Below are 19,894 nucleotides of genomic sequence, written 5' to 3'. Positions count from 1 at the left end.
GTAAATAAATAAATAAAAATCTTAAAATAAAATAAAGACACTTCACATTGCCTTGAATATGACCTCAACCCCAAACCCAACTGCAATCTCTGGGGAGAGGCAGAGACTGGTGAAAAAGACACAGGGGTTGGGGTGGGAAAAGCAGCAAGAGGAGAAAGCAGACCTTCAGTTAAATCAGCCCTCAATTTCAAGGGCAGCTTTGGGCAGGCTGGCCTCAGGCTGGAGCCGGTGTCAGGGGCAAGAGCAGCTGTGGATGGGACTGGGTGCTCTACATATCATTCAGGTCAGGCGGAAGCTGACCTGGCATCCTTTGTGTACAGAAGTGCTCCTCTTTGGTGGATTTCAGCTTATCTTCCAAATCATCAATTATCTTCTCTAGCTTAGCTACCAATCTCTCTGTGAACTCAGCATGGGTCTCTGCTTGAGTTTCTCAGTAAGAATCTATCTCTCCTTCATATCTGTCTTCCTTTTCTTCTGCAGCATTCAGACATTTTAGGTTCTCGTCCATCCGTCTGCTCATCCATCCCCTGGCAATGGGAGTCGGCCAGCTCAACTGGTTCCTCTGTGCATGCCAGGTCCCCCTGACTAATCACCAACTTCTGAGCCACCCCTCATACTTCCCAATCTTTCCCAATCTGCTTCTTCTGCAGTGTGCTCAGCTTGTTTGAGTTGGATTTCCTGGAGTTCCGTCTTTTCTTCATCTCTTAAGGCTCAGTTTTCAGTAACCTTCATATCTTTCCTCCTCTCATCAGTAGCTTTCTCAGCTTCCTCCAGCTTTTGCAGGGCATGGCCCAGCTCCTCTTCAATTAATTGGATCCTATGGTTCAAGGAGGCCACCTCCGGCTCAGCCTGCTCCCAGGCCTGCCTTTCCCCCTCCATCTCCTGTTGCAGGTGCTTGGCCCCCTCCTCTGCAGCATGGGCTGCAGAACCTGCATCTTGTACTTCAATGCCTCGATGGTGGTGATCCAGGCATGGTGCCCTCCCAGCCCTTGCCAGTGCTCGGCTTCCTGCCTCCTCTGCTCAGAGCTGCAGCTGCCTCCTCTGCTCAGAGCTAATGCTGTTTTTGCTTATATGAGACAGAAAGCTACTTGAAACTAGCTTACCGAAAAATCGGAATTTACTGGCCCACTGATGGCTCTAGAGAACTACATTGGGGTAGTGCTGAGTTCAGGGACTTAATAGCATCATCCAGACTCAGAATCTGTCCATCTCTCAGCTTGGATGTCCTCTGGACTGATATAATTCAGGCAGACCTTTCCTCTTGGTAACAAAATGACCACGCAGAGATTCAGTCTTTTCCAGTCATTGTAGTACAGTCTCTCTAAGGTGTCTCACTGGGTGGACACAGCCATGTGCCCATTCCTGAAACAGTCATTCTGCCTAGGAATGTAGAATGTGGGAATGGCCGTATTTCCCTTGTTCATCCACTTTTGGAGGGATAGAGACAGACTCACATAAACCAAGAGGGAACATATTGTTAGCCCAAAGGAAAATTAAGGTTCTCCTACAAAAAAATTAGATGTCTATTATAGTTTTAATTTTGCTCAAGGTATTTTCTGATATAAAAAGAAAGTATTATGTTGTCAAATTTAGGTTTTCCTATAATTTCTTATCCAAGTTTAAAGCTTAAAAAGGTCACAGAATCAATAAGATTAACTTTTCATTTTCTTCAGTTTTTTTATAGTTTATATTTTTTACTTATCTTTTAAATAAACTAGAATTAAATAGACTTAAAAGCTCAATAAATTACTAAATATTTCAATAATTATTGCTGAAACTGATTTATCACATTTATAATATATAAATTTTAATGGACACTACTTTCTACTTTTAAGTCATTTATTGACCTTTTTCTGTCTATTCTTTTTTTTTAAGATTTTATTTTTAAGTAATCTCTACACCCAGCACAAAGCTTGAACTTACAACCCCAAGATTAAGAGTTGCATGCTCTACCAACTGAGCCAACCAGGTGCCCCTTTTCTGTCTTGTCTTCTGCCAGCACTATAGCATTTTAGTTTGTAGCTATGTAATAAGCTTTGATATTTGGTGGGACAAATAAATGGCAGGTAGCTTAAATGAGAGGGGATTGAAAGATCTGGAGTCAAGAGTTTTACGTACCACAGTAGAGCCTGTTTTTTACCAGAAGAGGCTGCCTGTGCGTGTGGGCACTCCTGGAGCTGAGGTTAAGGAGTAATTGAAAGGAAGGAGAGAGTAAAAAAGCGAGGACATAGGGCCATGGAATCCAAGCATCACTACTGTTTTAAAATATGGCAATGCCTGTGCATTACAAAAGATGTGGTCTTCTCTAATTGGAGCTCAAGGCAAATTATTATGTAGACTGTTTCTTTTTAGCACATTTTAATTTTTATTTATTTTTTGGTTCTCATTTGCTTTTGACATCTCCAAGTTAGGCTGTTGATGCCAAAGAATGACACCAGTTAGACATCAGCACTTTATGAGCTTGCTGCTTCCAGGACTATTTATTTGCCAGGCAGAGAAGGTGGTACCTAATACTGAGAAATGACTTCTCACAGTCACACTGAAGCTAGTCATGAGGGCTGCTAGAGACTTTCAGTGAACAAAGGAGCCCCCTGCCCTCCTAATAACATCTCCTAAGCAGTGTACTTTTTATCTCCCTTAAGGCTTATTCTGTCTCTACTATTTTTCAGAAGGGAATCTTAGAAGGAGTATCATGTCTCTGCTTAGCTATCAAATATTTATTAAACTGTTAATATTTTTTGTGCGTTGTGCTTGGGAATTTTAATATAAATAAAATATTATCTCCCCTTTTGAGGAGTTCATTGTCAGGTCCAATAGTTCTTAGTTCCTTGTATTTGCTTTCCCAAAGTTTAGGCTCCCACTCTGAGGACCTAAGGCACTTGGCATTGCCCCAAGTGGTCCATTTAGAGGTCAGAATAAATTGCCTTCCATATTTAAACAGATTCTATAACCTTTAGGGTTTCTACTTATGCCCACTTTGTGGCAGGAATGCTCCCCTTCCACCACCCCTCCTTCTCTTATCCTGGGCCTGACTTTGTTTTTAAGCATGCAGTATTAGAGCCTTTTTTGATTATTTTTCATGATAGAATACTTTGCTTAGTGTTTCAAATTCAGTGCTCCCTTTTGCTAATGTTGATGTGACAAGGTTTTCTTAGCCTGGACATTTTAAATCTAGATTCTTCAAATCCTGAGCTTTACCTTACATAGCTCTGTTGATGAGTTCTTGGAGTTTGGGGTACTTATGATTACATTTTGCTCCATTCCTATGAAATTCTGTTGTTAACAGGGGACATTCTGGTGAGTCAGATGAACCTGTGTCAAAACCATTTCACTCTCAAGAAGGCACAGTGGCTCTGGGTGCTTCTCAGTGGCCAGGGATATGCTTCCTTCTTCATTGATCCTGTTAAGTGACAAGATCCTGTCTTTTGGGGTGAAAAATATCCATGTGATTATATGCTCTGATTTATCATTCAGTGATCATATTAGCTATGTCGCCTCTTGCATTCCGTCATCTGGGCCCCACTGAGCTGTGAGGCTATTACCCTTCTCAGGAAGGCACTGACTTACTCATCAAGGGGGTCTACTTCCTCTCCATACTGCTCTGTCTCCCTGGAAGCCTTCCAACAGGACATTAGCATTTACAAATTAATTTGCACTACCTTGGCCAGAATGTAATTCTAATTCCAATTTCTTTTCCTGCAGGCCTTCTACAATATTCCAGCTATTCCTGTTGGAGTTTCCCTTTCTTCTTCTCCAATAGTTCCTCTTCAGTTTTATTTATTTGCTGATATTTTGACAAAAATCTACCTTTTACCAAGCTTATGTATCCTTCAAAGCCCTGTTTATTTTCCAGCTCTTCCAAGAAGCCTCCCTGAATATTTAGACTGACTTCAAAGTCATAATCAATTATATAATACTAATTTGGCTTAATCATTGAAAACCTTGCATCATAGGGTAGCAGTTAAGGTCATAAATTTTAGAGACAGTTCTTTTTTTTTTAAGATTTTATTTATTCATGAGAGAGAGAGAGAGAGGGAGAGACACAGGCAGAGGGAGAAGCAGGTTCCATTCAGGGAGCCCAACATGGGACTCAATCCCGGGTCTCCCAGGATCGCACCCTGGACCCAAGGTGGCGCTAAACCGCTGAGCCACCCAGGCTGCCCTAGAGACAGTTCTTTTCTCTGTTTTTGAGCTGCTTGAATTTGCGTAAATTATTACCACTTCTAGTCTTCAATTTCTTTATTGGCAAAACAGGGTTAAGGATGACCTTTCTTGGTATCACTAGAGTCCATCTAGTGTTCTGTACATTGTAGATGCTCAAGAAGTTAGGAGGAAGTGCTTGCAGCTTCTATTTGCCAATGATAGGTTTACTTTAGGAAGTATTTTCTGGCTGCTCTAGAACAAAATTTTTTTTATCAGTGATGATTAAGAGTGGTCTATAGGCAAAAACCTTATTGAACTCTTAGATTAAGGATTATAGACTAATGGATCATGATCTCAAAATTTCTGAATTAATATAATGATATTAGTTCAAATAATCTCATTGGAGCTCAATACAGGGTAATAACAATTGTCATATACTTCCTTGACAGATGTCAAAAGAGTGAATAGCACATGGACCAAAGAGTGTGGCCGCATATAAATTATATCACTTACTAAAACATTCAGAGTGGCTGGCTTTTCTCATGATTTTGAAGTGAATTTAAGCAGATTTTCAGGAAGTTTTCTTAATGTACTGGTTTCTCTTAGATTTTCCTAGATATTTTATTGGTTATGTTTAAAAATAGAGATTTAAATGAGGATTGATTTAGTAGCAGGGGTCCTTTTCAGAGAACTTGTTTTAATTTTGTTTCAGGAGTTACTGGCTGGCCCTAATTTGGCTTATTGCATAGATCAAAAGCATTTCATTTCATGCCCTCATGTTCGCCCTCTTATGAAGCCTCTCTACTTATCTCGTAATTTCTAGTTTTTCTGTCACAAGTGAACTGTGGGATCTTAGTTCCTTACTTTCTAAACAAAGGGATGAATTAGATGAATATAGGTTTTATGTATACTTTTTATAATAAATGGTACATATAATTTTATGCCATTTTCATGATTACCACAATCAAAATTTGTAGTACAACATTCAAATTTTCTGCAACATTCAAATTTTCTTAGCCATTGCTTTTATAAATGGCTTACTGGTATACTGCTCCTCTTGCTTTTAATCTCATCCTTTTTAGGACTTAGAGTGTAAGCTTGTTGAGAGTTCAAGGTTTTGTTTGCATTTTCATTTCTTTTTTGGTTAAATTAATACATATGAAATATTACATATATAACATATAAACTCAATACGTAATATATTACATATATGCAATGCATAATCCAATTATGAGAATAATTATATTTAATAATATATGTAAATTATACTTTATAACTTCTCCTTAATTGAATTATATATTAAATATAGTATATATTAAATATATGTAATTTAATCCTTAATTGAATTGTATATTGAAAGTCAGCTGGAAGATTTTGTCAAATAGATGTTTTAGCTTAAAGGTCAGTGTTCATGACACATAGAATCATTGTTCCAACCTCTACTAATTTAAAGAACTTTGAATAATTTTGAGTGATTCAGCAGCTTCTATTGCCTCTAATTGCATTGCTAGTGTGAAACAAATTTCTGTAAACGGAACACAATTTAAAAAATCAATGCTATATTATGTGTGTATGTGTACTCCTTTGAAGATTTTTTAAGCCAAAGGTTGGAATCCAAATTTAAGTTAAAAATTCAACCCTATTAGTTCCAACAGTAAAAATGACACAACAGAAGTGGTTGGATGGATGTTTACCTTCAGATGTTACCAGTTTGCACATGTGCAGGCAATAATGACTCTTGGCACTTCACAACTTATTCTGCTGCCTAGAATTTGTCAGATATTTCTTTAGACATGAATTCTGTGGATCTCAATTTTAGAAATGTTACAATAGAAGAATTATATCTTGGGAACAAGAAAGCATGGTATATAACTGTCAATCAAGTATAATTTACTTTCCCTTGCTGCCCTGCTCCCAAAGGCATGTTAGTATTATTTAATTCGTTTACTGTAACTATGGTTTCTAAAAGATTTAAAGGTTTGAAAGCCACAAATAGTGATTATGCTGGGTGTGACCCAAATAAAATCCACTAGATTGTCTGGAAAGCTTGGTGAGAGTTTTGGTATCCTCTCATTCTTCAGGGGAGCCTTTCTGTTATGTTATCAGAAGCTTTCCCTTTGCTTCAGGAAGCCCATTGGCCTGCCCGGAGAGAGAAATTCAGTTGGTAGGGTACTTTATAGATGTCTCTCGATCCTCCTGGACAGAGGAGAAAGCCCAACACCTGACACTTGGAGAGGTTAAGTCTTTGAATGAAAAATTGCCATGAATTTGAATGAAGATAAGAGAGAAGGGGACAGTGAAAGATGTTCCAGTGGTGAGGGATCATCGGTGTTGGCAGCTGCCCATCCCTCTTATCTCACCTAATGGCGGGTGCCTGCCAATGTTTATTTGTCCATTGCCATTCACCAGCTGCTCCTCTGCCATGTTGTTTTCCTTCCCAGATGGCAACACGATGTTCCACGATAAAACTGACACAAAAAACAATGCAAAATTTGTCTAAGAGAGGTTCAGCAAGCATGAGAAAAACATCTGATATCTCTCAGAGCCCGCCAAGTTCGCAGCTTACAGTGCCAGAGTAATTATGGGATGATTTGAACAGAGGCAATGCATGGGGAAGCCACTACCAAATGTAGCAGGTAGGTTTCCAGAAGAGGCAAAACATTCAGCTCTCTCGTTCCTCTGGCACCCTGACAGAATCAATGAGCGCTGCCTGTGGCTCCCAGAAGCCTCGTACATTATGGAATCTGTGCTTTACCCCATGCTGCCTAATTAATGGCCCACTATTTTAAAAACTCTTTTATTCAATTAGACTCTGCTTTCAATAAGATAAACAGTCTTGCTATCAAAATCCTAGGAAACCAACATTTATAGGCTGCCTTCTCGCCAAAGCATCTGCTTTTCTGTTGCCCTTGGTCTTTTATTCTGTCCAGTTTTCATTTGGCTGTTTGATTCTGTAAAAATTGACTGCTATTTTGGGGAATAATATGAAACAAGAGAGTTTCTCTGCCATCCTATTACTCTGAGGGCTATTTCCCCCTTAGCCTCTACACAAGAACACAAACTAAAGAGAATCATTTTATTATTGCAGATTACAAAGAGCCACAGATGTTATTTAAAATGCGGCATTGACTGGATTTCATATTCATCACTATTACTCAAAGTACTGCCTTTTTTATGGGTTACCATTACGACATTTTTTGTCAGATCAGATTTTTAGATGAAACACTAAAGAGTTCTTTCTTCTTTAATATGACCACATGCCTCTTCATTTGACTCAGAATTGTCTCCTAGGGATAATTGCATTCATGTCTGTTTGGCTAGATTTTTTTTTATAGTTAATATAGTTTATTTGACCTACTTTAGAGACAATACTGAGGAAAATAATTTTAAAAATTATATCTAGCATTCAAAGAATCTGCCCCAAACTGGCTGAACTGTGGAATTGTTGGTTTTAAAATATTGTTAGTGAAAACAAAGAATAGAAAATGCCCAGTAGTCTTTGGTGAAAAATATTATTTTAGTGAATTAATTACTTATCTTCTGACTTATGAGTGGTATAACATATTGGTACAATTTAAAAACAGATTTTGCATTTATTTGGTCTGGGGAGGAAGTTTTTATTGTAGGTAGAATCAGGAAAACCAGTTCAAGAAATGTTGACACATTCCCACATAAAGAGAAAGGCTGTTGAAAAGGCTCAAGATTTCTTGAGTAAGACCTGAGTTTGGGTGTTATCTGGGCCATTAACATTAGCTGAGTCACTTAACCTCTTATAATCTCCATTTCCTTTTATAGAAAATGAAAATATGAGTAATAGTTGCCAACTACAAATGTTGCGAGGGTCAGATCAATTTACAGATGCAAGAATTTTATAAGTTGTAAAGCATAGTGCAGCTATTAGGTGGTTTCGATGACATGTTTCTCTGTTTAGCTGTATCCTCATAAAGTTTTCCCTCTTCTTAGACAATAACTTTCCTTCAATAAAAGGTTTATTTTTCTTTAGTTTTATAATTTGTTCTTGCAGCTTCAGAAATCCTGGAGGATAGTGCAGTGTAGATTTTATGATGGTTGTGAATATTTGACCTTCTAAGGGTGGAGGAAAGATCTGAATATATTAACTTTTGAGGCCATGCTCTAATTCGGTTTTGTAGGAAACAATGTCATTTGACATTTCAACCTTTTTGCAGGACAAATTGTTGGGCATTTTCCAAGACAGCAAGAGCTGAACTTGAACTTTTTCTTCCACTTGACCATATATATACAGGTAGAATTAATATAATGTCCATATTCTAGTTCATATTCATGTTGGATCAAAATGATTCCAAGGAACAGAGCAAGGTCAGATTGAGAATTCTCAATATTGAGAGAGAGGTTGATTTTACTAATTGATGCCTGTTGGAATTCATGTTCATCCAGAATACAGCAGGAGTTCTCAATCCTGGCTTAAAATCACCTGTATAACATTTGTTGCTGTTTGGTTTTAATTCTTTATGGCTACTGTGGCTTACTTAATTATCTATGATGAAGCAAGGAAATTAACACTGATAGCCAGCAGAACCCATGTCGAAACATTTTGACTTAAATGGTTCTGTGTGACTTTTCATTATCAAAAACTTTTAAGCTCTCCAGGAGAATCTTAAGGTACAGTTAGGCTGAGAACCACGCATTTAGAAGTAAGTGGCAATAAATTATGTACCAGTAGGTATGTACACACTACTTTGGTATTTAGCTAGGTTAGGTTCAGCTAGGCATGATTTTTGAGTGATCACTTGAGCCAAGATTCCATGATAATGTTAAAAGCATGTTTTTGAGTTACAAATATTGACACTAAAATTTTACATTTTTCTGCTCATTAATTTATTTAGTTTTAAAATATTAACTTAGTGTTTCCATTTGAAATGTTAAACATGTGTCACCAAGTTTTCAACTTGGAACAAGGGATAAAATAAACTTCTAAAACAGTAAAGACTGAGAGAAATATAATCCATGTACATAAAAGTTTTTGGGGTACAACAGGGAAAGGGGTCCAAAGACAAAAATGTTTGAAGACCACTGCTCTAATCTATTATTTTACTTTCTTCAGAACTCTGTGTCTGTCTGGAATTACCTTGTTTATTTGTGAATGTATTGTATGACTTTCCCAATGAGAATACAAGTACACTAAGCACAATCTATTCACGGCTGGCCGTCCAGTGCCTAGAAGTATCTGGTGCAAAATAGATACTAGAGGTTTAATTATGTACCCTAAACATTCATATGTTTAAGTTTTAATCCCCAGTATCTCAGAAAGTGAACTTATTTAGAAATAAGATTATTGTAGACATAATTAGTTGAGATGAGCTCATACTGGAGAGACGTAGGTCCCTAATTCAGTATGATTTGGTGCCCTTATAAAAAAGAGAAGTTTAGACATAGACATGCGCACAGGGACTGAAGTTATGCTGTTCCCAGCCAAATTACTTAGAGAAGCTAGGAGAGAGGGATCTTGAGAAGGGATCCTTCTCTAGCACCTTCACAGGGAGCAGGGCCCTGCTGACATCTTGATTTCAGACTTCTGGCATCCAGAACTGTAAGACAGTAAGTTTCTGTCATTGTAAGCCACTCAGTTTTTGGTACTTTGTTATGGAAGCTCTAAGAAATGAATATAGTAGATATTCACTAAAGGTTGGTTAAATGCATGAATTATCTACTGTTTCACATGTACTACCACATTTTTCATAACAATCTGATCAAGTAGTGCCATTGTATTCTTTTTCTGCATGTGAGGAAACTGAGGCTTACAGAGATTAAGTAACTCGCCCAAGGTCACATCTGTCTGCCTCCTTAGCTGGAGCTCCTCAGCTCTACACTATGTGGTTTGACAGATATACTATATAGGATACATATGAAAACAGGAGGTCACCTTGAATAAGCAGTGCAATGCACAGAAAGAGTACTCAACCTGGAAGCCCAGTATCTGGAATATCAAGCATTCAATCTCAGTCAATTTAAAGATCCTCTGCCATCTTCACCCTGTAACTCCCAGCTTGGAGTTGTAACTTCAGGCTCAGAAGTCAGCTGTGGGGAAAGAAGGTGTGGAGTCTCTCTTTGCCTTCTGTGTTCCACCTTGTCTTATTTCTCAAGGTCAGGGTGAGGTGAGAGAGAAGAGGGAAAGGAGGAACAAAGGTCTTTCTTAATCAGTATAGTGGTCACATGACTTTGTAACTGTCTGAGTGGCAGATGGGATATTATTTTTGGTTCTTTAGAGACCCATTTTTTAAAAAAAGATTTTATTTATTTATTCATGAGAGAGAGAGAGAGAGAGAGAAAGAAGCAGAGACACAGGCAGAGGGAGAAGCAGGCTCCATGCAGGGAGCCTGATGTGGGACTCTATCCCAGGTCTCCAGGATCAGGCCCTGGGCTGAAGGTGGCACTAAACTGCTGAGCCACCCGGGCTGCCCCAGAGACCCATATTATAGCATTGTTCCCTGCCAAAAGAAGATGAACCCTTTGGCTGACTCTGGTCCTGGTTCTTTCTGTTGGAGTCACCTAACCTGGATGATGACCACTTGGGCAAGGCCCTTTGATGGCAACTCCAGTCCTGCTTGTCCTTGGCATCCATTCTGGCTCAAAGGAAACATTTGGCTCTGAAAGTACAGGCTGCTCCTATAGCTCTCTCTTATCCTTGGCCATAAAAGGCAGTAGTTCCTGCAAGCCTCACACATTTACATTCTTTCCAGACTAGAATCAGCCTCTAGGCTTCCTGAAACTTCCCTTACTTGGCTTTAGTGGTTGTATTGAGAAATAACCTGATATATCTGGATTTTAAAGTGAGTTTCGGGATGTTGTTTATAGATCAAATATTGCTAGGAAAATTATTTTTTAAAAAGGCTTTATTTATTTATTTGAGCGAGAGAGCACAAGCAGGGGGAGAAGCAGACTTCCTCCTGAGCAGGGAGCATGATGTGGGGCTTGATCCCAGGACCTGGAGATCATACCTAAGTTGAAGGCAGCTGTTCAATCAACTCAGCTACTCTGGCACTTGCTAGGAAAGTTATTATGACCAGAATACCAAAAATACTGGGTATTTAATACCAAAAATATGGGGTATATAAATGTCCATGTTCTAATCCATGGATCCCTCATTTTAAGCAATTCAACTGCTTTTACTAAATATCCCCTGTATGCCAGGAACTGCCCCAGGATAAGAGACAAATACTATCTATGACTAACACATTCTCACTAGGTCATAAGTAGCCTGAAATTTCTGAAGTGAATATTATAAAATATCGTGGAACTGATTTTTAGAATGAAAATCATACTCCAAGATCCAAAGGCCCAGAAGAATAAGCTTAGATATACCTTCTGTTCTTCTGAAGATTTCTTTAGTTCATATTATAGTTTCAGCAGAACTGTTTATTCTGATTTCTCAGTAACTGAATAATTTGGTGCCTGCCTGCCATGCTTTTACCATTCTTTAGGTCTGAAGGATATTAATCTGTTTCCAAAACACGTGACTCTTGTCCCCTTTACTTGCATACACACACACACACACATACACACACACATCTCTTATGTGCAATTTAGTATGCTTAATAAATTCTAGTGATCAAATAGGGAGTTATTTAGTCAGTAGGAAATTGTCTAATTTGTCTCTGGAAGAAAAAATTCTTAATTACCTTTCAGAGAATTTGTTTAGTTTTAAATGATATTAGAGTGTGGGTAAAGTTTTCCTTTAGGGAGGTGCAAGGCTTAATATGTTAAGAGCCTATTAGGAGCAGTGCATGATTTTTGCATCATGTATCATTAGTTTATTCAACAAATATTTATTCAGAACCTGCTAACTACCAGTCAGCATTCCAGGCATTGGGGTATATCAGTAATCAAATCATAATGAAAAAGGCAAAAATCTCTCATTGAGTTAACTTTTTATTTGGGCATCAGACTATAAACAAGATATGTAAGTAAAATATGCAGTACTATGACCTAAGGAAAAGAAAGAAAGCACTGGCAGGCAAATGAACCACTAGAGGAAGGGGAGTTCAATTTAGATGTGTGGCCAGGGAAGGTCTCAGGGAAGGTCTCGCTGAGAACCTGCCTTATGAACTGGCTTGTGGGACCGTCCAAGCTCTAGACTGTTCTGGAAGAGCAAGCTCAGAGACTGAGGGTGGCAGTGGGCCTGGATTAGTGGGGCTGGAGAGCAGCCCACGTGGCTGGAATGGAGTGAGTGAGTGTGATAGTGGGAGGTGATGTCAGAATTAATGGGGACTGAGGGGCAGCCACGGAGGCCTTGTATGCCACAGCAAGGACATCAACTCATATCTTGGGGCCAATGGGGAACCATTGGAGGGCTTTGAGTGGAGAAGTGATATGATCTCACTGTTTAACAGGATTACCCTGGCTGCTGTACTGGGAATAGACTGCAAAGACAGAAGTGGAGACCATTCAGGTAGTATTGCAATAATCTAGACAAGAGGTGATAGTGGAGATTGTGAGAAATGGTCAAATTTTGGGTGTATGTATGTTCTGGTAGAGCCAACAGGATTTGCTGTGGGACTAGCAGATGAGGAGGAGGTGAGTAAAAGGAGAGTTAGGTGGCCCTGAGGCTTTCTGTCTGAGGATCTGGAAGAGTTAAAGTCATGATGGGAAACATTAAGGAGACATGTGTCAACCTCTCCTCTCTCCAATCATCTCTCCCCAGCTCCTACCCCTACATTGTCTCTTCTACCTTCTTCAGCTCTTTATAGCTCATTCACTGAAATCTTGTACCTTCAAACTCAGGACCATTCCATTTCTTCCTGTGACATATCCTTTGCCATCTTGTTTACTTTTCCCATTTATTTTTAATTTATATTTACTAAAGAGAAAAAACAGCACAAAATTCCCTAAGAGGTAAATGTAAGATGGTGAGAATTATAGCCTTTTAATTCAGAGCTCCTGTTGTCTTCTCTTCTTAATATATAATGAAGCCAAAAGATTAATGGACTAGATATTAGGAAATCCACGTTATTGTTTAGGCTCTCTGATCTTGGGCAATAAGCAACTATTTTCTGGACCTTAATTTTGTCGTCATTAAAACCAACAAAGGGTACATGGCTGGTGAGGTCATTTCTGGAGCTAGTAAGTAGATAATTACATTTTCTTACTGACCAGCATTTCTACGAGTCATGGCTCCATGAATGATACCGAATCCTTGGAGTTGGTTCATATTGGTGTGTTATCACTGATACTATATAAATAACTTACTGAGTACCTATTATATTTGAGGCATGGCACTAAATGTTGCAGAGAATATCAAATATGAGAAACTTACATTCTTTACCATAAACACCTAATCATAGTCATTTATACAACCAACCCACTGAAGGACATCATGTGGCATGGTGACAAAAGGCCAAAATAGAGGATTATAAATATTAATTCTGACTAAAGAGTGTTCATTAGAAAAGACTCCAAGAAACTGACATTTGAGTTTTATCTTGAAGAAAGAGTGAGATTTGTACAAGTAGAGATGAAGAGAAGATCCTTAAGAAGGGTATAGTATGCTGATGGGAAAGTATGCTAACAATTTAGAGAATAGCTTGGAGGTCAGGTATGTGTTAGAGTCTCAAATCCCACCCAGAGGAGAGTAGCTTTGATGTCCAGGAAATGGCCAACCTCAATATTGTTTCAGGCTTTCACACCTTGTTTCTATTCACCCTTAACTCCACTCCTTACCATCACAATCTGACTCTACTTTGTTCCCCGTGATCTCTTCTTGAGCTAAGCTCCTTGCACAATGTATTCCTTCTATTGTATATGACATTTATTTCACTTGGCTTTCTCAAGCCCTATCTACATCTAGCTCTGTAGCGCTGCTGTTCAATTCCAGATCTGTAGCCATAGGACATTTGGTTACAATGGTTAGTGAATACCTTTGTATATGAAATCTCTAGGCCATTTCCTAAAATCCAGTGAATTTAGGCTTTTACTATTCTATTATAATATCCAGATACATTTGATCACCTTTTCTTTTATGAGTTCCTTCTTTAATTCTCTAATATTCTCTCCTTGTGTTATGAAGTCTAGAAACAATTAAATGATTTACTAATTACCCTTAACAATTCCATTAATAATCTTAAAATGTATAAGATAAAGCACTACTTTTGCTGTGTAAGTTTGGCATTGTAAAGATTTATGTAAGTTATACCAATAACACAGGAGGAAATGTAGATACACATTTTATTCCTAAACAAGGAATATACATTGCTATTGCTTTAACCCAAATTGGACCATTAATGATTTTTGTGTATGTACTGTGAGCCTATATCAGGGGATTTTTAAGATGTGGGAGTATAGGGCAGCCTGGGTGGCTCAGCAGTTTAGCACTGCCTTCAGCCCAGGGCATGATCCTGGAGTTCTGGGATTGAGTCCCACGTTGGGTTCCCTGCATGGAGCCTGCTTCTCCTTCTGCCTGTCTGTGTCTCTGCCCCCTGCTTCCCTCTGTGTCTCTCATGAATAAATAAATAAAATATATTTTTTAAAAAGATGTGGGAGTACATGAGAATGGATGAGAAATAACTTATATCTTACTTTTCACTAATTTTTCACAGAGATTTAATATTTTTTTTAGTTGTCAGTGTAGGCAGTAAACCATATTCACTTTTATCAGTACTTGTGGATTTGTCACCAGTAGACATCATAGATTCTTGGCACATTATTGTTGCAGGTCCCTCAAAATGTCATTTATGCTCATCATAATCTACTTTAAATGATGGTAATTATTAAATCCATCATTAGATATAATGTTTAATAAGTTATAGAAGCACATCATATTATTTCATCATAATTTTTAATTTTAAAATGTTTTGATGTCTTTAAATGTAGTTGGTTTCCTTGTTCTCTGTGTTTTATTATATACATTTGAGAATATTATTTTCAGAAAGGATACACAGATGTCACCAGACTGCCAAAGGAGTCAGTGGCACAAAAAAAGTTATGAACCCTGGGGTACATAATGTTTTGAATTAGATCTAGAATGATAAATAGGTAGGTAGGTAGGTAGGTAGGTAGGTCGGTCGATACAGATAGAAAGGCCATAGGCTCAGGCTTCTTCCTTTGTCTCTCCTATTTTCATGAATCACTAGATGACCCAACAGCAGTGGACACCCTTAACATGTTGATAATATAGGTATAGGAAAGAATTGAGCATATTTTTCACAAAACTCCTCTTCTGTTTAAATAAATGGTTATGCATGATGATCAAATACAACCCAGAGAGAAACTTTAAAAACCTGGAGCAATCTTGGAAATGCTAATAGGTATACTTAATATCATATTTTCTTTGTTGAGTATGTACTTAACGAAGGGGAAATGCTAACAAATTGTTTCTATGGAAAAAGATTTATTAGTTTCTCTCCTGATTTGAATATTTCCTCAAATAAGTATGCTTTGTGATTATGTATATATATATCAATACATTTATATGTGTAGGTCTATATTTATTATACATACATGGACATACATAGATTTCAAAGTTTTATCTACTGTGTAGTGAGTCATTTTTATTAATATACTTTATAGCTAAGACTTAAAATGGGGGTTTTCCATTGCCTTAAAGACTAATATTCTCTATGTATAAATTTCTCTGCTTCTTATCTATTGGGGTTTTAAAAAATTTATAAAATTTACAAAATCTCCACTAATTAATTACTTTGTCCAATTAGATTGTATTACTATGTCACATTGAAGTTTAGTCAAATATTAGTATAAAAAAGGTAAAATCTTTATTTTAAAATATACCTTTCAGGGATCCCTGGGTGGCGCAGCGGTTTGGCGCCTGCCTTTGGCCCAGGGCGCGATCCTGGAGACCCAGGATCGAATCCCACGTCGGGCTCCCGGTGCATGGAGCCTGCTTCTCCCTCTGCCTATGTCTCTGCCTCTCTCTCTCTCTCTCTCTCTCTCTCTGACTATCATAAATAAATAAAAAAAAAAATTAAAAATAAAATAAAATAAAATAAAATATACCTTTCATACAAATTACTTATTTCTGCTAAAGATATTTGTTCAATTTATATACTACACTATCTATTTATCCAATGACACTTTTGATCCCTTTGCCACAACTTCTGATTGAAAGCAAAGTTCCTATTTTTAGTTACTTTATGAAGCTTTCTTGCACTAGGAAAAGGCAGAGGTGATTTATACCTTCTACATACCCTTTCCAACAAATAGTCATTTAAAAGATTGATTATTTGTTCATATATTTTTTCTTATGCAGGTATTGAATAGACGCGGGTGTATCATCTATTACTATCTTGCTGTAATAGGTTTTATTCTATTCAGGTATATTAGGTGTCTCTAGTTGGGTTTGTGTTTCAAGTTACTTTCTATAAATGTCAGCTACTCAGGTAGTCAGTTACGTGGACTCAGTCCCTTTGATTGGGTTCCATGGTCCTTGGCATCATCTCTTGTCTTTCCAGCCTTTCCAGTGATATAGATGCTGAGGTGCCCTGGATCTGGCAGGTGCTCAGTAAATACCATCTCATGACAAATGGCCCTGTCTGATCAAGAAGTTTTGACTACATCTTCAAATCTCTTTTGATGTAGGTGCCGATAAAACTTATTTGGTCATGTAATTGGCCATTATAGACTGGTTTTATGCTGTGTGATTTAGGCAATATATGGGATAAAGGCAACTTTGTGTTTTGGAATTTCAGAAAGTCACATTCAGTAAAGACATGGTATAATATCTGAGGTATTTGCCATTAAAAAAATTTCACTGTACTTTATCAAGCAAGCATCTCCAACACCCATCGCCCATACTTAGCACTAATCTGAATGGTGAAGTTGCTGTGTGGATCACCTGATATTCAGCAATTTAGGATATTGCTGAAGATGTCTTAAGAGTGCTCAAGGACATCTCTCAACAAAGACAGTATTTCCCATGACACTATATTATAAAGTTTGGTGTTGACCTAGTAGGTTTTGTATTTGTTACCTGTGTATAACCAGGTAGAGCTCTTTGCCAAGGTAGAAGTCTGTGGGTTGCAACTAACATTGCATTACATTTTCTACTGGTATTTAAAAGGCAGAGACCTAGTAAGGGGGCCATAGAATTTTTGAGTTTCTCCTCTTGCCCTTGAAAAGCTTATGCTACCTAAAACCTTTCTGTTTGTTTTTGTTTTGATGTTCGCTGTGCTGAAACTCTTGAAATCCTAAAAATTTACCAGGGGATTAAAACAGAATAGCTTGAAGGAAGAAAATCCATTCCAACAACGATGTAACTAAAGATTTTCTCCATACGAATTATTTCACATCCCTCCATCCTTTCAGTTGTTACAGAGTCCCAACAAATGCCAGGCACTGTGCTAGGTGCTAGGGGTAGAGAGATGAACAATATATAGTCCATGTCCTCAAGGAATTGATGAGCTATTTTGTAAATAGTGAACTACAACATAGGACAGAATAAAATAAATACTAAATGGAGAGAGAAAAGGACAGATAACTATTGGCCACAACCTGTCCTAAGAGACAGCTTATATGACAGAGAACCATGTGTTCCTTGATGAATTGCTATTAAAATCTAGTGTTCAGCTGAGAGGTTAAGAATGTGCTGTGTTTGCCGACTGGGCTTGAGAGGGATGTATAATGAAATTCATTTAATGAGGCTCTCTGAAAGCAGAAGTGCTTTTACTAGAGGCAACTTCCACTTGTCTAGTCATTATTGTGGTTTGCTTATGAGTAAAGGGCTTTGTTGTAAACACATTCTTTTTCCAAAGGGCTCTTTGACAATAGAAGGGAATTGCAATTCTCTCTGCCGGCCAAAAGAGGGCATTGGAGCTCTCAGAATGGCTGTTACAAACTGATCAGAACAGGCATTTGGCTCAGATTTGTCAGGATGTTTTCTGACTCCCATAGGATAGATCTGATTAAAATATAGTTTTGGGACCTGAACAAGATATGGAACTTGTGGGTAGGTAGGCTCTGACTTTGGTCTTTTGAAACTGAAGACACATATTTATTTAAGTACACCTAATATTAGTGATTCACAGTCTCACTCCCTTTGTATTATAGAGTAGTATGCTAGTCTCAAAAGCAGCCACTGTCTTAATAGACACAGAATTTAGCAGCAAAAGAGTAATGTTTCTTTTCACCCTGAAAACTTACCTTTATAGTTCTGTTGCCAAAACTCTGCTCATTTGTGCTTTGTTTGGACATTCGATTGTGGAAACTTCTCTCCTTCCTTTTATCTCCTTTAGAAGTCCTCCGTTTCTCAGCTGGAAATGTTGGACTATTTTGAGGTCTATAGGACTAGAGTAGCTCATAAAGTTCTGAAGATGGGGCTGTTAAGCTTGGAACTAACATCCTGAAGATTGGTTTGTGGAGCCAGTATAAACATGACTGACCAACTTTGTTCACAATTGCAAGGATTAGTTTTATTTTTGTTTTGCCTTTAAGGGCAATCCTGCCTAGAGGCCAGGATGAACTAGGAGATCTCTTGAGGTAAGATCAAGGACGCTATAAGAATTTCCATTAATCCTTTAAAAACAAAATAATGAACTGGCCAGAGCATGAATGTAAACTGGGATTCTTGAGTTTTAGCCTCCATCCAAAGTAGATTGAGTTGCAGAGAGATCTGAAAGCCCCACCATTTTGCATTTTTAGTTGTCTTCCCAATTAAATGGGAACAAAATAGACTTGCCCTCATTCATTTGGACTTTTCCAGGAGGATTAATTTTCACTAGTGGCACTAGCATAAAATCTACAGGAATGTAAGGATTATTTGTTTCTTTTTTATCTCTACCCTCAGTGACCAGCACAGTCTCTGACTTATAGTAGTAACGAATAATGACTATTTGTTGAATGACTGAAGGAAGGAAATAAAAACGATATGATGTTTTCTTAAGACAGCACACTTTATTATCTGATACTCCAATAATAGTGCTGAAACCTTATATGTGTATATTGCTTAAGATTTTACAAATACCATTTGTGTATGTTATTTCAATTTGATCTTCAGTTCTGTAATTGAAGAAACCAGAGTTCGGAAATTGTAAGTAGCAGATATACGTAGGATGACCATGAGGATAGTTTTGAGATGGAATTAATTAAGGATTAATTAGTATGTCACTTCAACAATGTAAACTGGATTGTTGTGGGAGCACGAAGTGAGGACATGTATCTAGGTCTTCTGACTCTGCTTAGTACACTGTGCTCTCAGAAGTGTAATTTCTGCATCTTCCCATTATCAGCAGAGTCATAATAAACAGTGATCATGAAGCATTGCAAGATCCCATAGTATCATGTGAATATTTACAGAATTGAACTGTATTCAACATGGTTTTGGTGTTATGTGTATTTTTTCCATTTTTTTTGTTTTGTTTTGTTTTATGATTCTTTAGAAATTGGCAAACTATGGAAGACTGAAATATTTGGGTAGTTTAAACACTCAGTATCCTTATTGCACCAAATAATAGAGGGTTCTGTGTATGTTTGCAATAATATTTTACATATACCAAGGAATTTAATAGTCACTTTATAGATGAAGGAGATATATCTGTGATTTGTGCAATATAATCAACCTGCCATTATGATTAGTCTCATTTATAAACTCCTATTAACACACAACTTATTTCATGCAAAAATGTAAAATGTACCTACTCTGCCTTCATGGATAGGTATCTGTGGATATGAACATACTGTCACATTTTCACATTTTCTATTGTATTTTGTACTTGACAGTCCCAGTTCTCTTGTTTGTGCATATCTATGCCTCACACAGTTGGTTTAC

General features: G+C 37.6%; 1 protein-coding gene and 1 pseudogene across 43 annotated transcripts in view; one reads left to right on the top strand and one right to left on the bottom strand.

The window, feature by feature from the left end:
• LOC144302962 (uncharacterized) overlaps positions 1 to 19,894 on the top strand; it is a 776,799-nt gene that overhangs the window by 95,951 nt on the left and 660,954 nt on the right. For 17 of the 43 annotated variants that reach the window (XR_013369984.1, XR_013369988.1, XR_013369987.1 and 14 more), the window contains 2 exons: positions 6,585 to 6,779; positions 12,513 to 12,571. The exons of the other annotated variants lie outside the window; for them this stretch is intronic. Coding sequence is in view for 9 of the 17 variants with exons in the window: in XM_077880553.1 (XP_077736679.1) it covers positions 6,748 to 6,779; positions 12,513 to 12,571 (91 nt within the window). In the remaining 8 variants the exon portion in view is untranslated. The remainder of the gene's footprint in view (positions 1 to 6,584; positions 6,780 to 12,512; positions 12,572 to 19,894) is intronic. 43 annotated transcript variants of the gene reach the window in all.
• LOC144303644 (tropomyosin-like) lies at positions 269 to 732 on the bottom strand (annotated as a pseudogene).

Source organism: Canis aureus, chromosome 32 (assembly GCF_053574225.1).
Source record: "Canis aureus isolate CA01 chromosome 32, VMU_Caureus_v.1.0, whole genome shotgun sequence".
Classification (NCBI taxonomy): Eukaryota; Metazoa; Chordata; class Mammalia; order Carnivora; family Canidae; genus Canis; species Canis aureus.
Note: the sequence above shows the minus strand (reverse complement) of the source record. Positions and strands in the feature narration are given on the sequence as shown.